This window comes from Tachysurus vachellii, chromosome 16 (genome assembly GCF_030014155.1).
Source record: "Tachysurus vachellii isolate PV-2020 chromosome 16, HZAU_Pvac_v1, whole genome shotgun sequence".
Classification (NCBI taxonomy): Eukaryota; Metazoa; Chordata; class Actinopteri; order Siluriformes; family Bagridae; genus Tachysurus; species Tachysurus vachellii.
The window spans coordinates 8,695,683-8,714,140 of record NC_083475.1 but is presented as its reverse complement, the minus strand read 5'-3'; the positions used below and the strand labels follow the sequence as shown (position 1 = coordinate 8,714,140).

The following is an 18,458-nucleotide window of genomic DNA, read 5'->3' as shown; positions in this document are numbered from 1 at the left end:
CTAAAACTATTAACCTTCCAACAACAAATATTTAAAATCTACTCTCAACATTCAATGCTATAATACAATCTATATAGTTTGTGCACAACTGACCATGACACTCATATGTGTTTGCTGAACATCCCATTTTAAAAGTAGTCCCTGTAGGTTTGCTGATATAATGCACTCCACTCTTCTGGAAAGGATTTCCACTAGATGTTAGAGTGAGGCTGTGAGAATTTGTGATCATTTAGCTACAAGAGCTTTTGTAAGATCAGCTTTGGTTCCTGTGAAGTTCTAGACTAAAGATACTATTACTGTACGTATCGATTTCATCCTGGGCTTTATCCGTCTCATGGTAGATCCAGAGCCTATCCTGTAAACACTGTGCATACTCATCCATACTACCTAGTTAGTGTATCCAATACAGTGCTTGCTTGTTTCGGGGAGGTCGGAGGACACCAGAGAACCAAGAGAAAATACAAAGATACATGTGAAGCTATGATATGTGAACCTATGGGGATTTGGTAGCGTAGTGGTACCAAACAGAAGGCTGTAGGTTTGAATCATAGGTCCACCAAGCTGCCACTGCTGGGCCCCTGAGCAAGGCCCTTATCTCTCTCTGGATTAGGGTGTATGCCTGATGCTATAAATGTAACGTGAAAGAGTAACCTGAGTTCAGGAGTGAACCAGAGACCCAGGGACTAGGTAGCAGAACTGTTTTATAATGGTCACATCTGAACAATTTATACTAATAGTAACAAATTTAAGTGCAATTTCACTCTCTCTATCTCACTCATTTTCTACCGCTTATCCGAACTACCTCGGGTCACGGGGAGCCTGTGCCTATCTCAGGCATCATCGGGCATCAAGGCAGGATACACCCTGGATGGAGTGCCAACCCATCACAGGGCACACACACACTCTCATTCACTCACGCAATCACACACTACGGACAATTTTCCAGAGATGCCAATCAACCTACCATGCATGTCTTTGGACCGGGGGAGGAAACCGGAGTACCCGGAGGAAACCCCCGAGGCACGGGGAGAACATGCAAACTCCACACACACAAGGCGGAGGCGGGAATCGAACCCCCAACCCTGGAGGTGTGAGGCGAACGTGCTAACCACTAAGCCACCGTGCCCCCCAAGTGCAATTTCAACTCTACACATTTCTCAAGCATTTTCTTCAAGCTGCATATTTTTTTTCCTCTCAGTGTTTGGAATTACAATACAGCTCAAATGTACCAAGGCCACGAACAGCGAGTAAACGGTAACGAAAGAGTTTATCTGCAAATATTTTTCATTTCAAGACCTATTCACTCGAAGGCACACCTTTTCAATCAAAGCGTTATTGTAATATTTTCTGCTTACACGCTTACATATTTTACTTTCAGTAAAGGAACTAGCTTTCATTCCTTAGTACCAGAAATCAGAATGAAGTCTAACCCTCCCTGTTGATGACTTCTGCATATCTTTCTTCAAGTCTTTTCAATAAAATAAGGTTTCAGAAAAAGAAAATATAGAACTTGTCTGAAGAGTAAATCTTTTAGAGCTTTAATTGAAAGAACTAGAAGTTTTAGTTCAACCACATAGACAATGATGTACCTATTTGTTATATATTTAAAGTTACACTGTTACTCTTTACACTTACTTTACAAGTTACACTTACACTGACCTTTGTTTGTAGCTTGAGGAACAAAATGGTCCTGTACAATTACACATACAAAGTAAATTAAATACAGCAAATATACTTTTTATTCTTTTTCATGCTGAATTCTCAGACTGATGCTGTATTTAAAAAAATAAATAAATAAATAACATTTTGCTAATAAACATATTTTAACCCATGACTGGTGTTCAGGTCAATCTAAGAAGTGCGAAATGGTGTTTATGCAGTTGTGGTAACTCATCCGCATTTTTACATGCATTGTTCAAAGCTTAATTTAATCGCAGTGACTGCAGTATTTTTTTTTTTTTTTTTTTTTGTATTTGATAACTCGGTTCAAAATAATGAACATTAAATGTTCCATTTCAATTTTTTTTTTCAAGATTTATGCCACTAAGGTCTTCATTATTGTATATTTTGGTGCACAAATTATAACTTTATCAATAACTAACTAACTAACTAACTAACTAACTAACTAAATAAATAAATAAATAAATAAATAAATAAATAAATAAAAGAATGACACTTTCATAGTTTTATAGTGATCTAGTAATTACAAATATTAATCACAAATGTTATCTGTACTGCTGGGGACTGAAATAAAGACCAAATGTGTAAACTTATAATGCATAATGAATTTAATTTGATTTCATTGAATTCATTTTATTTCTGTGGTGCTTTAAAACCCAGTCTGATTGATCCGAATAGTACCAAAGGGTCCAACGATTGAACGTGACAAAAAAGTTAAACATCAAATCTTGACTCTTTATACAGGATGAAACTTCAGTCTTTCTGTCTAGATTGTAAAAGATTAAAATATCAACACAAGTGTCAGTTTTGTCACGAGTGTCATGAAATACGAGTAATCTGCTCATTTTATTCATGGCATTCCAAGCTGTCTTATGAACCAAGTTTTACTCAATTTGTTGTTCTCACATGATAGACAGACAAACAAAGCAATAAAAAACAAAGAGCAGGCATTTCGTCAGCTCACGTTCCCTCTGCATTTTGTTTGGCAACATGGCAGCAACACAGAGGAATCGGTGCATAAAAGATTCAACAGCAATTATACGGAATTAATGGATTTTATGCAAAGTGTGTGGTGCTAAATATGCAAACGGAAGTCTGGAAACACAACAAACATATTTAACTACCAAGAGTATACTAAAAGTCAAATAACACTGCCTGTGTTTATACACAATGGAGATGTATGTTCATCTATGCCACTTTTCCTACACAGGGTTGCAGGAAGCCTGGAGCCTTTCCCAGGGGACTCAGGATACAACAGGGGCCCTGACACAGACTCACACACCCATTTACACAGTACAAATGATTTAGAGATGGCAATTAGTGTACAATACTCCTGAAACAGGCGAGGAACATGTACAATCCGGACACACAGTGTGGAGGCAGGAACCGAAACCCCAACCCTGGAGGTGTAACACAAAACCACTAAGCCACCATGCACTCCCTATACAGTATATACACAATACATACACAATAAATGTATTTACCCTATGTGTATATCGTCGCTGTCAGGCGGAATCCTCGTATCTCCAAAACCGTTATTTTTCAGGAAATGAAAAAACGCCGTACCTTATCTGCAGTGCACAGGGTTTAGTCTGCGTTGCAGTGGATTGTCTTGCGCTAAATTCCTGTCCTCAGACGAGCACCAGAACTAGCGGGGGTCAAGATTTTTTTTTTCTTTGAGCCCAGTGTTTTGAAGACATTTACCTCAGAAGACGTGTTGATTCGTTGCGACTCTTCTTGAGGAGAAATATGCCGTGAAGCTCTCCCACGGAGTGAGGAAGAGGTGGACAGTTGAAGTGTCCAATGGAGTTATGAGATTTGCGCTCAAGCTATTTTCAAGACTTTAGATTGGTTAATAACTTGTAAAAATAACAGACCCACGTGGGGACTGACCAATAGCATCGATATGTGAAAAAATACGAAATTGACCAAATTTGGACATACGAGGTTTCTGCCCGACAGCGACGATATATTCTTTCCAATCCATACGGCTCACTACTTCAAACACAAGTGTAAATGTAGTATAAATACTACCACAGAACAACAGAAAGTTGTCAGTGCCATAGAAAGCGATTTGAGATGCTTTGTCTTTCTTCAGATTCAGTTTCAGTGTAGATATTTAGCCATTTAAACAGACACACCTGCATTTTGATTTTGTGTCTGTCAAACACACACACACACACACACAAACACACACACACATGCCCCAGAAAACAAACACGGTGGGAGATTTTGTCACAGAACCACTTTAAAAAAAGAACATTCTGAAATATGGTAATTGTGGTGATCCGGTCTCCACACTCATTTTCATTCTCTCTTTCTTTTTTTTTCTCTCTCTCTCTCTCTCATTCTCTCACTCTCTCTCTGTCTCTCTCTCTTTCTCTCAAGATTCTTTTTTAATCTGCAGAAAAGGTAGGCACTAGCAAAAGTCAAGGTTAGGCATATTCTTTAAGACAAACTGAAGATCCCGCATGAATACAGGAAGAACACACACAGAACATCACACAGACAGCGCTGTGAGCTCAGGGTCAAAGCAGAGTCCCTGAAGATGTGAGGTGGCATCACAAACACAAACCCACTGCACTTTGACAAAACAATCCAAACAATCGGCTTGTATTCACATGAAGAAGACGCTCCCGTCTCCGTGATTTATAGCGAAGGCGCTTGGAACTTGCTAATCACTTAAAAACGCTATAAACGTCCTCCAGCAACACTGCTGTAACACACTGTATGTCCAGTAACCGTATCTCATTCAAACACACAGTGGCCTCATGATGTCCTGACAACAGACAAGACTCCAGATCCTTCAGATTCTTCTTCCTCCACTGTAGCAGCACTATGAAGCATAAATATGTAACAGCTACGGTATCAACTACTAAGCCTTAAGTATCAACTACTAAGCCCTAAAATATGTGCACCATTTATATACATTTTAAATATAAATTGTATATTTATTTTATTCATAGAAACATATTTACACTGTAAAGTGGCTTTAATGCCTAATGTTCACTAAAAAAACTTTTAAAATTCATCATCACTGTTTCATTAAAAAACAAAAAAAAAACAAAACAAAAAAAAAAAACAGAATTTATGACGCTGTCCAAATGTAATTGTGAGAATTAGAATACAAACGTCATACAAACATCACAAACGACATCTACAGAAGAATGTGATTATCATTGTTAATAACATTAAATTAGCTATTTTTTGTTATCTATATGTAAAAGCTTTACCTCCTAAAGGGACCCTTAAGGCATGGTGTTAATTAAAGAGAGAGGCTGTCGCTTCCAGCTGCGCACTGGGATTTGATCCTGCGAGCTTTATGGCACTGAACAAATGGTTCTTAAACGCTCCATCGTTAAAAGAAATGACCGATGAATCGAAGAACTCCAGAGTCATGAGTGTGAAGATTAAAACACAAGAGTTCAGTATAGAAGTTGTTATAGAGCTTATAGAGCTAAACAAAGGCTTAGGACCCAATATCCAGGTCATGTGACACATCAGGTAAAGAGTCAGTTTAATTTCTGTCTCTCACATAGAGAGAGAGAGAGTGAAAAGAGAGAGAGAGAGAGAGAGAGAGAGAGAGAGAAAAGAGGGGGAGAGAGAGAGAGAGAGAGAGAGAGAGAGAAAGATACAGAGAAAGAGAGAGAGAGAGACAGTGAAAAGAGAGAGAGAGAGAGAGAGAGAGAGAGAGAGAGAGAGGGAGGGAGAGAGGGAAGGAGAGCGCATGAGAGAGAGAGAGAAGAGAGAGAGAGAGAGAGAGAGAGAGAGAGAGAGCGAGAGAGCATGAGAGAGAGAGAGAGAGAGAGAGAGAGAGAGAGAGGGAGAGAGAGAGAAAGATACAGAGAAAGAGAGAGAGAGAGACAATGAAAAGAGAGAGAGAGAGAGAGAGAGAGAGAGAGAGAGAGAGAGAGAGAGAGAGAGAGAGAGAGGGAGGGAGAGCGCATGAGAGAGAGAGAGAAGAGAGAGAGAGAGAGAGAGAGAGAGAGAGAGGGAGGGAGAGAGCATGAGAGAGAGAGAGAGAGAGAGAGAGAGAGAGAGAGAGAGAGAGAGAGAGAGAGGGAGAGAGAGAGCGAGAGAGAGAGCGAGAGAGAGAGAGAGAGAGAGAGAGAGAGAGAGAGGGAGAGAGCATGAGAGAGAGAGAGAGAGCGAGAGAGAGAGAGAGAGAGAGAGAGAGAGAGAGAGAGAGAGAGAGAGCATGAGAGAGAGAGAGAGAGAGAGCGAGAGAGAGAGAGAGAGAGAGAGAGAGAGAGAGAGAGAGAGAGAGAGAGAGAGAGAGAGAGAGAGAGAGAGAGACACAGAGACAGAGAGAGAGAGAGAGAGAGAGACACAGAGACAGAGTGAGAGAGAGAGAGAGAGAGAGACACAGAGACAGAGAGAGAGAGAGAGAGCATGAGAGAGAGAGAGAGAGAGAGAGAGAGAGAGAGAGAGAGAGAGAGCATGAGAGAGAGAGCGAGCGAGAGAGAGAGAGAGAGAGAGAGAGAGAGAGAGACACAGAGACAGAGTGAGAGAGAGAGAGAGACACAGAGACAGAGAGAGAGAGAGAGAGCATGAGAGAGAGAGCGAGCGAGAGAGCATGAGAGAGAGAGAGAGACACAGAGACAGAGTGAGAGAGAGAGCTTACTTGGCTTGACTGTGCTCTGTGCTGCTAGAACATTACATGCTGATGTAGCTTTTCATTAAGGAAGCATGTGAAAAAAACAGTTTCTTGTTTTTAACACATTTCCTGCTCTAGAAAGCACATATTGACAATAAACACAAACCTTCTACACTTAACAAACATGGCACATAGCCATGCTGTTTTCATTGTTTTATTTCCTAACAGTAGAAATGTCAGTGTTATACTGACTGAAAACCTCGTATCTGGTCAAAAAAAACACACACACACACACACACACACACAAACACACACTCAACTGTCGAGAGGTAAAAAACAAGATAACTGTCAATTTATGTATGTGCTCTCCAAGAACACCAGAATTACACAAACAGCAAATTACACACACACACATAAACCCTCTCTCCCTCTCCCTGTCACTCACACAGAAGTGTGTAGGTGTTGTCTTGCCACTCTATATGTTGGGGAACACTCCAGCCACATGTCCTGCTGTCACAGCATTACATAGTGGCATTGGCTAACCCTTTTATGGCAAAACTCTTTTATGCATCCCTTTAAAATCTATAACACTGCCTTAAAATTTAGACATGTAATGAATGCAGAAAATCTTTTACTCAGTGTAATAGACTGCAATGAGTAAAATCTTCCTGCTAGTTTTTAATAATCCAGACCACCATGTTCTTTCAGTATCACTATAAATATCTACTGTATGGATTTGTGTATGTGTGTGTGTGTGTGTGTGTGTGTGTGAGAAAGAGTTTAGGGGTTTGGTTTGTGGGGTAACTCTGTGTGTTGAATTTAAATTTGTATGATGTTATCACTGAGATCCATTTTTTCAATTTGAATTTTTATTTCAGAGGTTTGTTTCATTCTTATTCTGAACAATGAATGAACAAGTTCCAGAGCCAACATTTATTTTCCTCTTCGTGGATTGTTTAATTAAAATGCAATAAGAAAATACGGCAAATAAAACAGCGCACAAAGCAAAAGTATCAGTCACTCTGACAGATGTAAACGCACACTTATCTTAATGTTAAGCTAGAATGTTATAATTGCTCAGCTTATGTTAGGTTCTCATATGTAATGTTAATGTAGGTAAATGTAATTTTTTTTCCTTTCTTTTTTTCCACTTGGATATAGAAGCTGTAATCTTTCAGTATTGGACCTCTGCTTAGACAAACGACCATTTACATAGACAGCATTTGGAAGACACCCTTATCCACGATGACTTATATTTTATCTTTATTTTTCTTTATTATCATTTATTTAAAAAGAAAACTCTGCAACTGCAACTCTTGCTCAAGGCCCAACTGGTTGGAACTGGGATTCGAACTCACAACCTTCTGATCATGTAGTCCACATCCCCAAAGGTTTAGGACACCCATCAAGATGTGATCCTACATGACGTGGCTCTGAATGCACTGTAAACTCTGTGTGTCCAATTCTACCTCACAGAGGTTTTTCATTATTATGTTAACCTCTGCAGAGAACCTTCTACAACATGGATGTGTGCTGATCAGTTTCAGATCTTCTATCACAGTTTTCTCTACATCTCGTCATATCTAGTGTTTGATCTCACACTCTCACCTGTTTCACATCTCTTCCCAGTAAAGCCTTGTTGGCAGATGCATGTGTCTGGAGCCACACAGGAGCCTCCGTTATGGCACAATCCATCACACTGTGCTGCGGCAACAAAACACACACACACACTCAGGACCAAAGTAATTAAGCAACATCAATTACAAAAAATCTTTAAGGATCTTCGAATGATTTATCAAGGTTTCGTGTGTTATATGTTTCGTATAAGCATGATTCTTTTTTAACTGCATTTTATACATGAAATCAAATGGATTCAGTGTCATCGTACTCGGTCATCATTTCTAGTGAAGTGTGCATGTGACATTTGTTTTCTCTCACTAGCTTATCATACATACAGCCTGGTGACAAACAAATGTTTTTTCTGTCAGGTCGCCATGAGCTTTGAAAGTAGTTTGACTATTTGCGGATTTGGAATCAGAGAGTAAAGGACGGTCTAGAACATTAGCTGTAATTTGTGTGCCAATGAGAGAAACGCTGGGCTTATTGGTCGAAAGTGGATGATTATTTTTCTATTTTAGCCGGTGTGTTAGTGCGAACGCATTCGTTCGAGAATTTTACTGTTCCTATGGAAACAGCTTACATCAAATATCCAAAAATAAAAAATGGGTAAAAAAAATTTATTTATTTAAAAAATGTGTTGATATGGAGACAGTTCCAGTGATTCAGGTTAAGTTTATGTAAAATAAGTACATGCTGATTTAACATATACAGAAGGAGTCACAAGTATCAGAACTTTGTAAATTAAAAGACTTTGTGCTTTTTGGGGGTCTAGTCTAGTCTAGTCTTGCATTATCATCCTAATACACTTTAATACTATTTACAGAGGGGTTTGATGGATATAAAAGTGAAGCTGAAACTCTCCCATGGTCGGCGCAGTCAACAGATCTGAATATTATTGAGTCTCTTATGGTGTTTTGGAGCAGTGAGTCAGGAATCACGTAGAGATCCAGAGACAATGTTCTGCAAGAAAATTAGCTCAAAGTTCCTCTGGACAGCAGCTGCTCTAATAATCAGTGAAAAACTAACTTGCTTCACAGATGTTCCACAATGTTAAATGTAAAAGTAAAAGAAAGTATGACCTGACCGTTAATAAGTAAAAGATTATCTTTATTAATATTATTGTTGAAAATGGCTTAGGAATAAAACCATTCAAAAAGCAGTGTTACATAAAGACAATAATGTTTGGTGTAATAACAGTAACGCCGCCCTGACGCTAATTATTTTCCTATAACAGCACACCACAGCATGGTTAATTACTTACACGCCCACGTGAGCAGCTAGGGGTTAAGTCGGAACGACCGCAGACCTCAGATATTATAACCAGTGACATATTAGAAGAATTAATAACATTTTAAATTTAAATCCAGCTTTCTTAGCTGTCTAGTCTATATGATATGATATTGTCAGTGGTGTGGGGATAAAAACAGACCCAAATGCAGGATAGCTAAAATAAATCGATTTATTAACTAAAACAAACAAAACTGAAACACAGACACGACAAAAGACAACAAAAGACAACCAAAGATGTGACGAGAGATGAGGATTCCGCGCTGCCATAGGCAATGTGACATGACTAAATACTAAAGACAATTAGACACATAAGGGACAGGTGTACAGAGGCGAGAAGGAATAGACAAGGCCAAAAATCATACGGCCAAAGTCCGGGCTAAATCCTGACAGATATATGATGATATGATATATGTAAGTGCTGTAGAAATGATTGCTAGTTTAGCTCACCTCTGCAGACGGTGCCATTACCCAGGTACCCCGGTTTGCAGGTGCAGCTGTGTCCTCCCACTGTATTAAAGCAGAGTGCGTTCTCATCGCAGCTGTGGAGTCCACTTATACACTCATTATGCTCTGAAAATACACACAGCCACCATATAACTATAAGAAGCCACGTAGCCACGTCTTAATAACACACACCATCAGCTAACCTAAATAAAACCTTTTACCTAGCCTACTAGAACAAAAAAAAACGTTGGGTCAGGTGTCTCCCGAGCTCATTAATATTTCTGCTTGGGAAAAGAGCCTAAAGGAAGCTCAAAGGGGTAGAGTGGCACACAGGAAAGGAAAGACTTTAGGAAGTCTAGAGAAGTCGTTTCTCAAGTGTGAGAACAGAAGAAGGGCTCGGCTGCAGGAGAACAAGCTTCATTAATATTAATGAGGCGTGAATTGAAATGCAACCGAGCTGAAGATACAAACGTCGGAAGGTCACTGAAGGATATAAGTGACGATGTATAAATATATATAACAATATATATATAAAAAAGAAGAATTAGCAAGTGAAAATATCTTGAATAGTCATATCAAGCATTTCCTGTTATATGCTGACAGTAGATGTTTATTAAACCTACTTCTATAAGGTTTATATTTTTTCATATTACTTCAATAATGTATTTTTTTATTGTAATTTTATAATAAAAAGTCTAGATCAATTTGCATACATTTCTCTCATCACTGTCACCCACAAATTCCAATTCCCACTTAACACAGCAGCCTTTAAACATGGCCACCATGTACTACACACACACACACACAAAACAAAAAAAACAAGTAATTACATAACAGCATCACACAAAATTATAATTTTATAATGTTTTAATGACTTTAGATTAAAATTATTTTCAAATGAACTACACCGATTAAATGTAAACTGATGTTCAAGACACAATTAAAACTGTAAATCACAGATTCTGGTGGAAAGGAAGGCGATTCTTTCCGACAGTAGACGAAACAAACAACAGATAATGACAGTTAAACTTTACTATTTATAAGAATGTGGACTATAATTAGAATTTCACTTCCTTATTGGAGTTTCTGTTTATTATCAGAAATGATATAACAGAGGGTTGTTGTTTTTATTTAAAGAGATGGGGGATGGAGATGGGGGTACATGTGGCATACTAATATAGCACACTTGAGCCACATTGTCCCACATGCAATGGATATAAAAACTCTACACGCTCCTTGTAAAACAACAAGCGACAAAATAACTAAAACAACTGAACTGAGTCCTGAGTTTCATTGCACTACAAAATACATCCTATTAACTAGTTAATATATCTTGAATAATCAAATGTAGTGATTATTTAGAAAGATTTCAACAAAGCAAATATTAGAAGACATCAGAAGCTATTTCACATATTTATACTAATTCCAAACTTGACATAGCTAATCTTTTTTCTAGTAGCAGACAATTATGCAAATTGGAGCATTTCTAGAAAGTACAATAAAAAATATAAATAAAAAAAATTCTAGAAATAGGATATATATATATATATATATATATATATATATATATATATATATATATATATATATATATATATATATAAATAAAAAATATATATATATAAATAAAACACGAGCCCTGGCTTTCTGGCTTTACTGTGTGCGCCGAGTTGCAGTGATACTGAGGTACTACTCCTTTAATCCGTTCATCAGTTTTAACAAATAAAATGAATTTATTTCTAGTTTTATAGATTATCTGGTTCTTAGTTCAGAAAAAGTTATAGATACTGCTCTTTGTGGGCAGATGTGCGTAAAAATAATTGAAAGTGCTAATGAGTCACTGCTTTCTGGACAATGTAATAAATATTCTGAATGCTAATGCTCGCTGGAATTGGTTAAATGATGCCATGATCGGTTCAGTAGCAGAAAAAGAGCGCATAATTTAGCAATCTCTCTAACAATTCTCTCTTGCATTAATAACAGGGTTTAACTCCACAAACGATTCATAATTCGATTCATTCCAGCAAGTTCATTCCAGGGCGATTTATATTACAAATAAAGAGAACAGCAATGGCGTGATATTCAGCAAGGTGTCTCAGACCATGAGTAGATGATTGGCTTTAGAATAACAAAAAGATTATATAAATATAAATAAATAAATACATAAATAAGACTCAGTGGAGCGAATGAGATACACAACACAAAAATGTCTCAAGTGTCTCGGGAAATTAAGTTCAGCCACAGAGCTGAGTGCTTATTAAACAAAACTTCAGCAGAAACACTGCGCAGTAGAAGGAACAAAAATGTTCTACTTCCTGAAGCAGTTTTTGCTCATACGGGAAAAAAAAAAAACAGATGAGAATATAAACAAAAGTCGTTCTTCAATATGTGAACGTATGCGTCTTTGTGTACTCACGAACGCTGAAGTACTAAGGACACGTGAAATACGTCAGACAAAAACAAGCACTCCAGAGCTGTTTGAAGCCCCAGAAATCGCTGTGGCAAAACTATGGCAGATGATAGAAACCTGACCCATAAAATATGTATCTAAAAACAATTATTTATATTAATACATATAAAATCTATCCTTCAGAAGTATTTTAAATAAATGACACTAGCTTCCATGCTGATGGAAGTTTAAACTCACAAGCTTAGTTTTAAGTTGTTTACTATGTACGTTAAAACACCCTTCAATATTTAACAGTAAATCTATTAACCAGCTAAAAGATATGACTAATGCACACATACAGCAACTCGCAGTGACAAAGTGACAAAGACTGTTAGTGACTAGATGTGGGTGTGTCCAGTGATCTGACAAATTAAATTGAGTGACGTGGTGCAGCGATTTTAAATAGTCATCTCCTATGACATGGTGCATATATACTGTGAACGTGGCACAATCAGTACAGCATTCAAACAAAGCAAAACCACTCTTCGCTCCCTTTATTCCATGGAGAGCAAGAGGAGGAGGTAGTTCAGGACCTTGGACAGCGGCGCAGCTGTTAACTGTCAGAAGATCAGCACCCAGGCCAGCGCCACTAAATTAGAGTGCAGGACAGGTCAGAAAAAGGCCTGCCAAAAAGCAGCGAACCAATCAGTAGCGCCGCTGAACTCTTCACACGGAGGAGAATACAACGGAGAGTTTGGCTCAGCAGCCAGAGTGCCTGAACAAAGTGAAACACTCTTCAGGTGGAACTAACAGCACATTTTTCTCTGCATTTTCTTTACTCCAGGGTCTGCTAAATAAATAACACGACTCCAGTGCCTGCCGACGATTCATCGCCGACCGCCAACTAACGGAAGACACCCTTTCCTTCATCTACTGAAGGCATCCTAAGTTTACTGCCTTTTTTTTTTTTTTACTGTCTTTTTGGTGAACACTTTCCCTGTCTCTCTGTGCTGTTCTGTGCTACAGTGCTACAACACAAAACACCAAATCTCCCTCCAGAAACTTTCATTTTAGCAGCAAGAAATGAATGCTAATGATGTTCGTAAATGTTATTACTATGGCAACCAACAGTAACTTTAATAAAGTGAAAGATAACTTGGAGCGTTAAAATAGCAGCTTTAAAGACATTAGGACGTAGCATTTGGGAGCACTGAAGAGATGAATTGTCCATTTGGTGACCCTGTCCCACTATTAGATGTATTAAACATGCTACTGAGCATCAGGAAGATCTCAGCACATCTCATTTCGAAAACATGCAGTCTATGTACTCCTGTCCTTCGAATTTGTTCTTCCAGGGGAGTCTGGCAAGGCCGATATTCACGAGAACGCAGGTCTGTTCTTTACGTTCTTAGATTGAACACAATAAAAAATGGTGTCTGTTGAGAGACACAATTCATCCACACACACTCGTACACAAACTCATAAACCTTACAAAATCTATGAAGCAAAAGTAGTTTACAGAACTCACCAGTGCAGGAGTAGTCATCGATCCGGAGATAGCCTTCGACACACGCGCACACGAATGATCCTGGTGTGTTCACACACATCGTGTTCTCCCTGCAGTAGTGTTTCCCCTCTGCACATTCATCAATATCTGCAACCCAACACCCAAAAGAAATATTGTAAATGAGCACAGCACCAATATTCACTAACACTGGAGCTTCATTACAAGATTAGAAAATGTTCATAGGATTTCACACACCATGTCCTAACGATTTAATGACCTAATGACTTTTTTATCATAACAAATGAAACAATTTAACGAGTGTCTCCAGGATTTTATGGTTTTGTGATGGAGGAAGTTAACTCAAATTCAAGCAAAATCTTAGGAGTAGGAGGAACAAAACTCATGTGTATTCAGAGGAGCTTGCAACGATTTTATGCAGATTTGGGTCGAGAAACACATTAAGCCCTCTTTGATGAGTGTAGAACATGTGTACACTATCATAGAAATTTATTACATAGGTGTCTATATGTAGGAGATTTAAATAAGAATGTTGTGCTTAAAACTTCACCAACTTGAGTTCTTTACCAGAAAATAAGCATTGCTTGCAAACTAAAAAAAAAAGAATAAAAAAAAAATCACAAAATATTGTGGACAGTATGCAATCACATACGTACACTACATATAGAGTGAGCAACTTAACAACGTAAAGTGATTAATAATGAGGTTTTAAACCTCACAGTAATAATCTACAGCTCAAAGGCACATGTACACACACACTGTATAGCCACAGTACAATTTAGTGCCTAACTTGTACATATTGGGTTTCATATAAACGCGCGCGCGTTCATATAAACGCACGCACGCACGCACGCACGCACGCACGCACGCACGCACGCACACACACACGCACACACACACGCACACACACACACACACACATATCTGTATTCCAGAATGTAAAGCAGTACATATTGATTAGACATGCAAGGATGATGTCCATAATGAAATAGTCATTCACTGGCAAACTTTATAATCACCGGAACTACTTCTATCTCATTAGAAATCTCTGAGTCTGCTCTCTCTTTTCTCTGCATGAGACAGATCTTTAAAACGCTTAAATCAAATCAATTGAAGGTCTGAAAAAAAAGCACTGCCTGAAAATCTATTCTAACCTCTAGCCAAATATAGTGAAACTATAATTTAGAGGTTCTAAAGATCTATCTATCTATCTATCTATCTATCTATCTATCTATCTATCTATCTATCACAACAGTATATATATATATATATATATATATATATATATATATATATATATATATATATATATATATATATATAAACCTCTCTCTCTCTAGCCCAACACCCAAAAAATATAGGATATAAATATATATCCCAGAACTTTTAGGTAAAAAAGCTCCAAAAGTCTGGTATTAAACATCTGCTGAGGCAGATTTGTTCATTTCCTGAGTGAGTCATTAGGTACCTTGGCAGTATGCGCTGTCATCCCTCACTGCCCGGTAGCCGTCTCTGCAGCTGCAGCAGGCTCCTGCCTCCAGGTTCACACATTCTGAGTTCTCCACACAGCTGCTGCTGTAGCCATCCGCACAGAAATCATGTCCTGTGTGTGTAAAAGAGAGAGAGAAAGAAAGAGAGAGAGAGAGTAGACAAACCACTTAACAACATACCGGTGTGTGTGTGTGTGTGTGTGTGTGTGTGTGTGTGTGTGTGTGTATGTGTGTAGGAGAATGTGTGTATGTTCTAACAGTAGCTTGGAGGGGTGTCAGGGACATGAATGGGTAAACACAGACTATGCCCACTGTTTATGTGCTTAATGAGCTGAGGTTGCAATCTTAAACAGAAACTAATTAGCAGAAAAAAGTGTGTGTGTGTGTGTGTGTGTGTGTGTGTGTGTGCATGTGTGTGTGTGTGTGTATATCTGTGTGTGTGATGGATAGAAACTGTTTTACAAGCAAACCTGCTTCACAACCACTGCTGATACCGTTATGATTTATTTTATTATTTAGAGATTGTTACAGACTATAGCTTTCACATACCTTCGGATCAAGAATGAAGAAAGCACAAACAAATACGTAAACACAAACAGGTAAAAAGTATAAAGAAAAATGAAAAGTATATCAGAGAATAATGACGCATGTTCAGCACATATGAGGATCAGAACAATACAGGCTTCTACTATATAACAAAATTTCTTTTACTGTATCTCAACTAAGGGGCACGGTGGCTTAGTGGTTAGCACGTTCATCTCACACCTCCAGGGTTGGGGGTTCGATTCCCGCCTCCACCTTGTGTGTGTGGAGTTTGCATGTTCTCCCCGTGCCTCGGGGGTTTCCTCCGGGTACTCCGGTTTCCTCCCCCTGACCAAAGACATGCATGGTAGGTTGATTGGCATCTCTGGAAAATTGTCCGTAGTGTGTGAGTGCGTGAGTGAATGAGAGTGTGTGTGTGTGTGCCCTGCGATGGGTTGGCACTCCGTCCAGGGTGTATCCTGCCTTGATGCCCGATGACGCCTGAGATAGGCACAGGCTCCCCGTGACCCGAGATAGTTCGGATAAGCGGTAGAAAATGAGTGAATGAATGAATGAATGTATGTATCTCAACCAGAGAGAAAAAAAAACAGAAAAACAGATAACATTGGAGTTAAGGTTTAATCCTAGTTGGTAATAAGGAACAAAGACATGTATTCTCTTTAGGCTACACATATGACCTATGACCTAATCTATTTACCAACTTGATCCAAGCTTGACATTCACTGCATGAGGTTTTCAACATCTTTCTACAGACTAATAGTTTTTTTACCACCAGCTTCATTTAAACTGCCTTTTAACATCCGGTTCTTTGCAGAAACCCTAGACAAGTAACAAAAACTTTAGAATTTTGAGTGAGAATCTTTTTATAAGTTTAAAGCAAGACCGTGACTGTGGACTATGCAGTTTGTACAGTAGGTATAGAAAGGATTTTCTGAAACACTGACAAAGCGACAGGAAATCCTATAGGGAGGCTGCCAAGACACCTACTGCAACATTAAAGGAGCTGCAGGAATTTCTGGTGCTGCTCACTTCCTGCATGTGACAACAATCTCTGTTCTTCTTTAAATGACTGAGCATGAGGTATATGGCTAGAAAGAAGCTCTTTCTTTTCCTTTTTTCAAAATCCAAGCCTGAATAAATCATTTCAAACTGTGTTATAGTCAGAAGAGACTGCATGATGAAGCATGGTGGTGGAAGCATCATCCTTAGCCTGGGGCTCTGTTCAATCATGGAATCATGGGTAGCTCCAAAAAATATTTTGTCCAATACCTATCATAAAATCTAATGAAAATAAAAGGATGAGCACAATAACAACCCAAAGCACAAATCCAAGTCCCAGTGTGGACTTGGATTTGTGCTTTGGGTTGTTATTGTGCTCATCCTAGAGATCCATCAGAGACACATAGGTTGGTTACATCTATAACGCTGACCATACAATTCACTGGGCTTGGAAAGTTAATACATCATACACTCTAAACTAATTTTAGCCAGCTCGCCTGTTTCTACAGCATCAAAAGCTTTCCCTTTTTTTCCAGGTTGTAGCTCAAACATGCTGAAATCATCATTGTAACAAATCTTTTTTTTTTTATGATCATGAACATAAAGTATGACCAGAGTGGCTCTGTAATGTGCACATGAATGTTGTGTGTGCATGTGTGTGTCTGTATGTATAGGTACAGTATGTTTGTGTGTGTTTGTATGAGTGTGTTTGTGTAGAGTATGTGTTGGTGTGTTTTTGTATGATTGTGTTTGTGTGAGTGTGTTTGTGTGTGTTTTTGTATGATTGTGTTTGTGTGAGTGTGTTTTGTGCATGTGTGTGCATATGAGTGAGTGTGTGTGTTTGTACAAGTGTGTTTGTATGTGCATATGCATGAGGGTGTGTGTTTGTATATGTGTTTTTGTGTGTGCGTGTGTGTGTGTGTTTGTGTGTGTGTGTGTATATGCGTGAGGGTGTGTGTGTGTGTGTGTGTGTGTGCATATGCGTGAGGGTGTGTGTTTGTATGTGTGTTTGTATGAGTGTGTGTGTGCATATGCGTGAGTGTGTGTGGGTGCATATGCGTGAGTGTGTGTTTGTACGAGTGTGTTTGTGTGTGTGTGTGCATATGCGTGATGGTGCGTGTTTGTATGTGTGTTTGTATGTGTATATGCGTGAGTTTGTATGTATGTGTGTGTGTGTATGTGTGTGTTACCTTGACACACTTTACAGCAGCGGTCTGTGAGGGTTATCTGCTCTGATTCAGGGCAGTTGAGCTCTGGACAAGTTTTGATTTCAACTTTCCTCATCTTACGGTCCTGCACGCACGCACGCACACACACACACACACACACACACACACACACACACACACACACACACACACACACACACACAATCATTTCTCACAGTAAAGTATTCAGTAAAACATAAACAAATGTCATTAATTATATCTCAGCAGCGAGTTGATAAACAATCTGGTGTCAGGAAACTTTCATCTTGTCTAAAACTTTATATTCAGTACACAGTCATATGCTTGAGCTGGAAATGACATGACTTCTTCCTCCTCCTCTCGCCTTCCTGTTTTATTCCCAGATGTCTAAATTGTAGCAAAGAATATTTCCTGCAGCTTGTGCTTACCCTGCACTCATAAAGCAGACAGTTTCCTGTAGAGTCATGCACGCTCTTCCGTTCGCCTTCCACATACACCCTCTCTCTGAATACACACACAGCTACACACACACACACACACACACACACAGAAAGAGAAACACAGCGAGACAGATTAGTTAGTGTTCCACTGAGTTAAGGAACAGATTTAGTCATTACTCAAAGAGTCATTAGTTTGTTTACTGAAACATGTTGCTGCATCAGTTCCACATTATGATGGAGGATTGAGTGTGTGC

At 38.8% G+C, this 18,458-nt stretch overlaps 1 protein-coding gene across 1 annotated transcript in view; it reads right to left on the bottom strand.

Moving 5' to 3' along the window:
• Positions 1-18,458, bottom strand: part of nell2b (neural EGFL like 2b) — a 67,867-nt gene that overhangs the window by 17,274 nt on the left and 32,135 nt on the right. Inside the window, exons 10-15 of the mRNA XM_060890011.1 lie at positions 18,193-18,284; positions 17,768-17,870; positions 15,014-15,148; positions 13,549-13,674; positions 9,635-9,757; positions 7,886-7,981 (exon numbers count right to left, since the gene is read on the bottom strand). Of these exons, the coding sequence (XP_060745994.1) occupies positions 7,886-7,981; positions 9,635-9,757; positions 13,549-13,674; positions 15,014-15,148; positions 17,768-17,870; positions 18,193-18,284 (675 nt within the window). The remainder of the gene's footprint in view (positions 1-7,885; positions 7,982-9,634; positions 9,758-13,548; positions 13,675-15,013; positions 15,149-17,767; positions 17,871-18,192; positions 18,285-18,458) is intronic.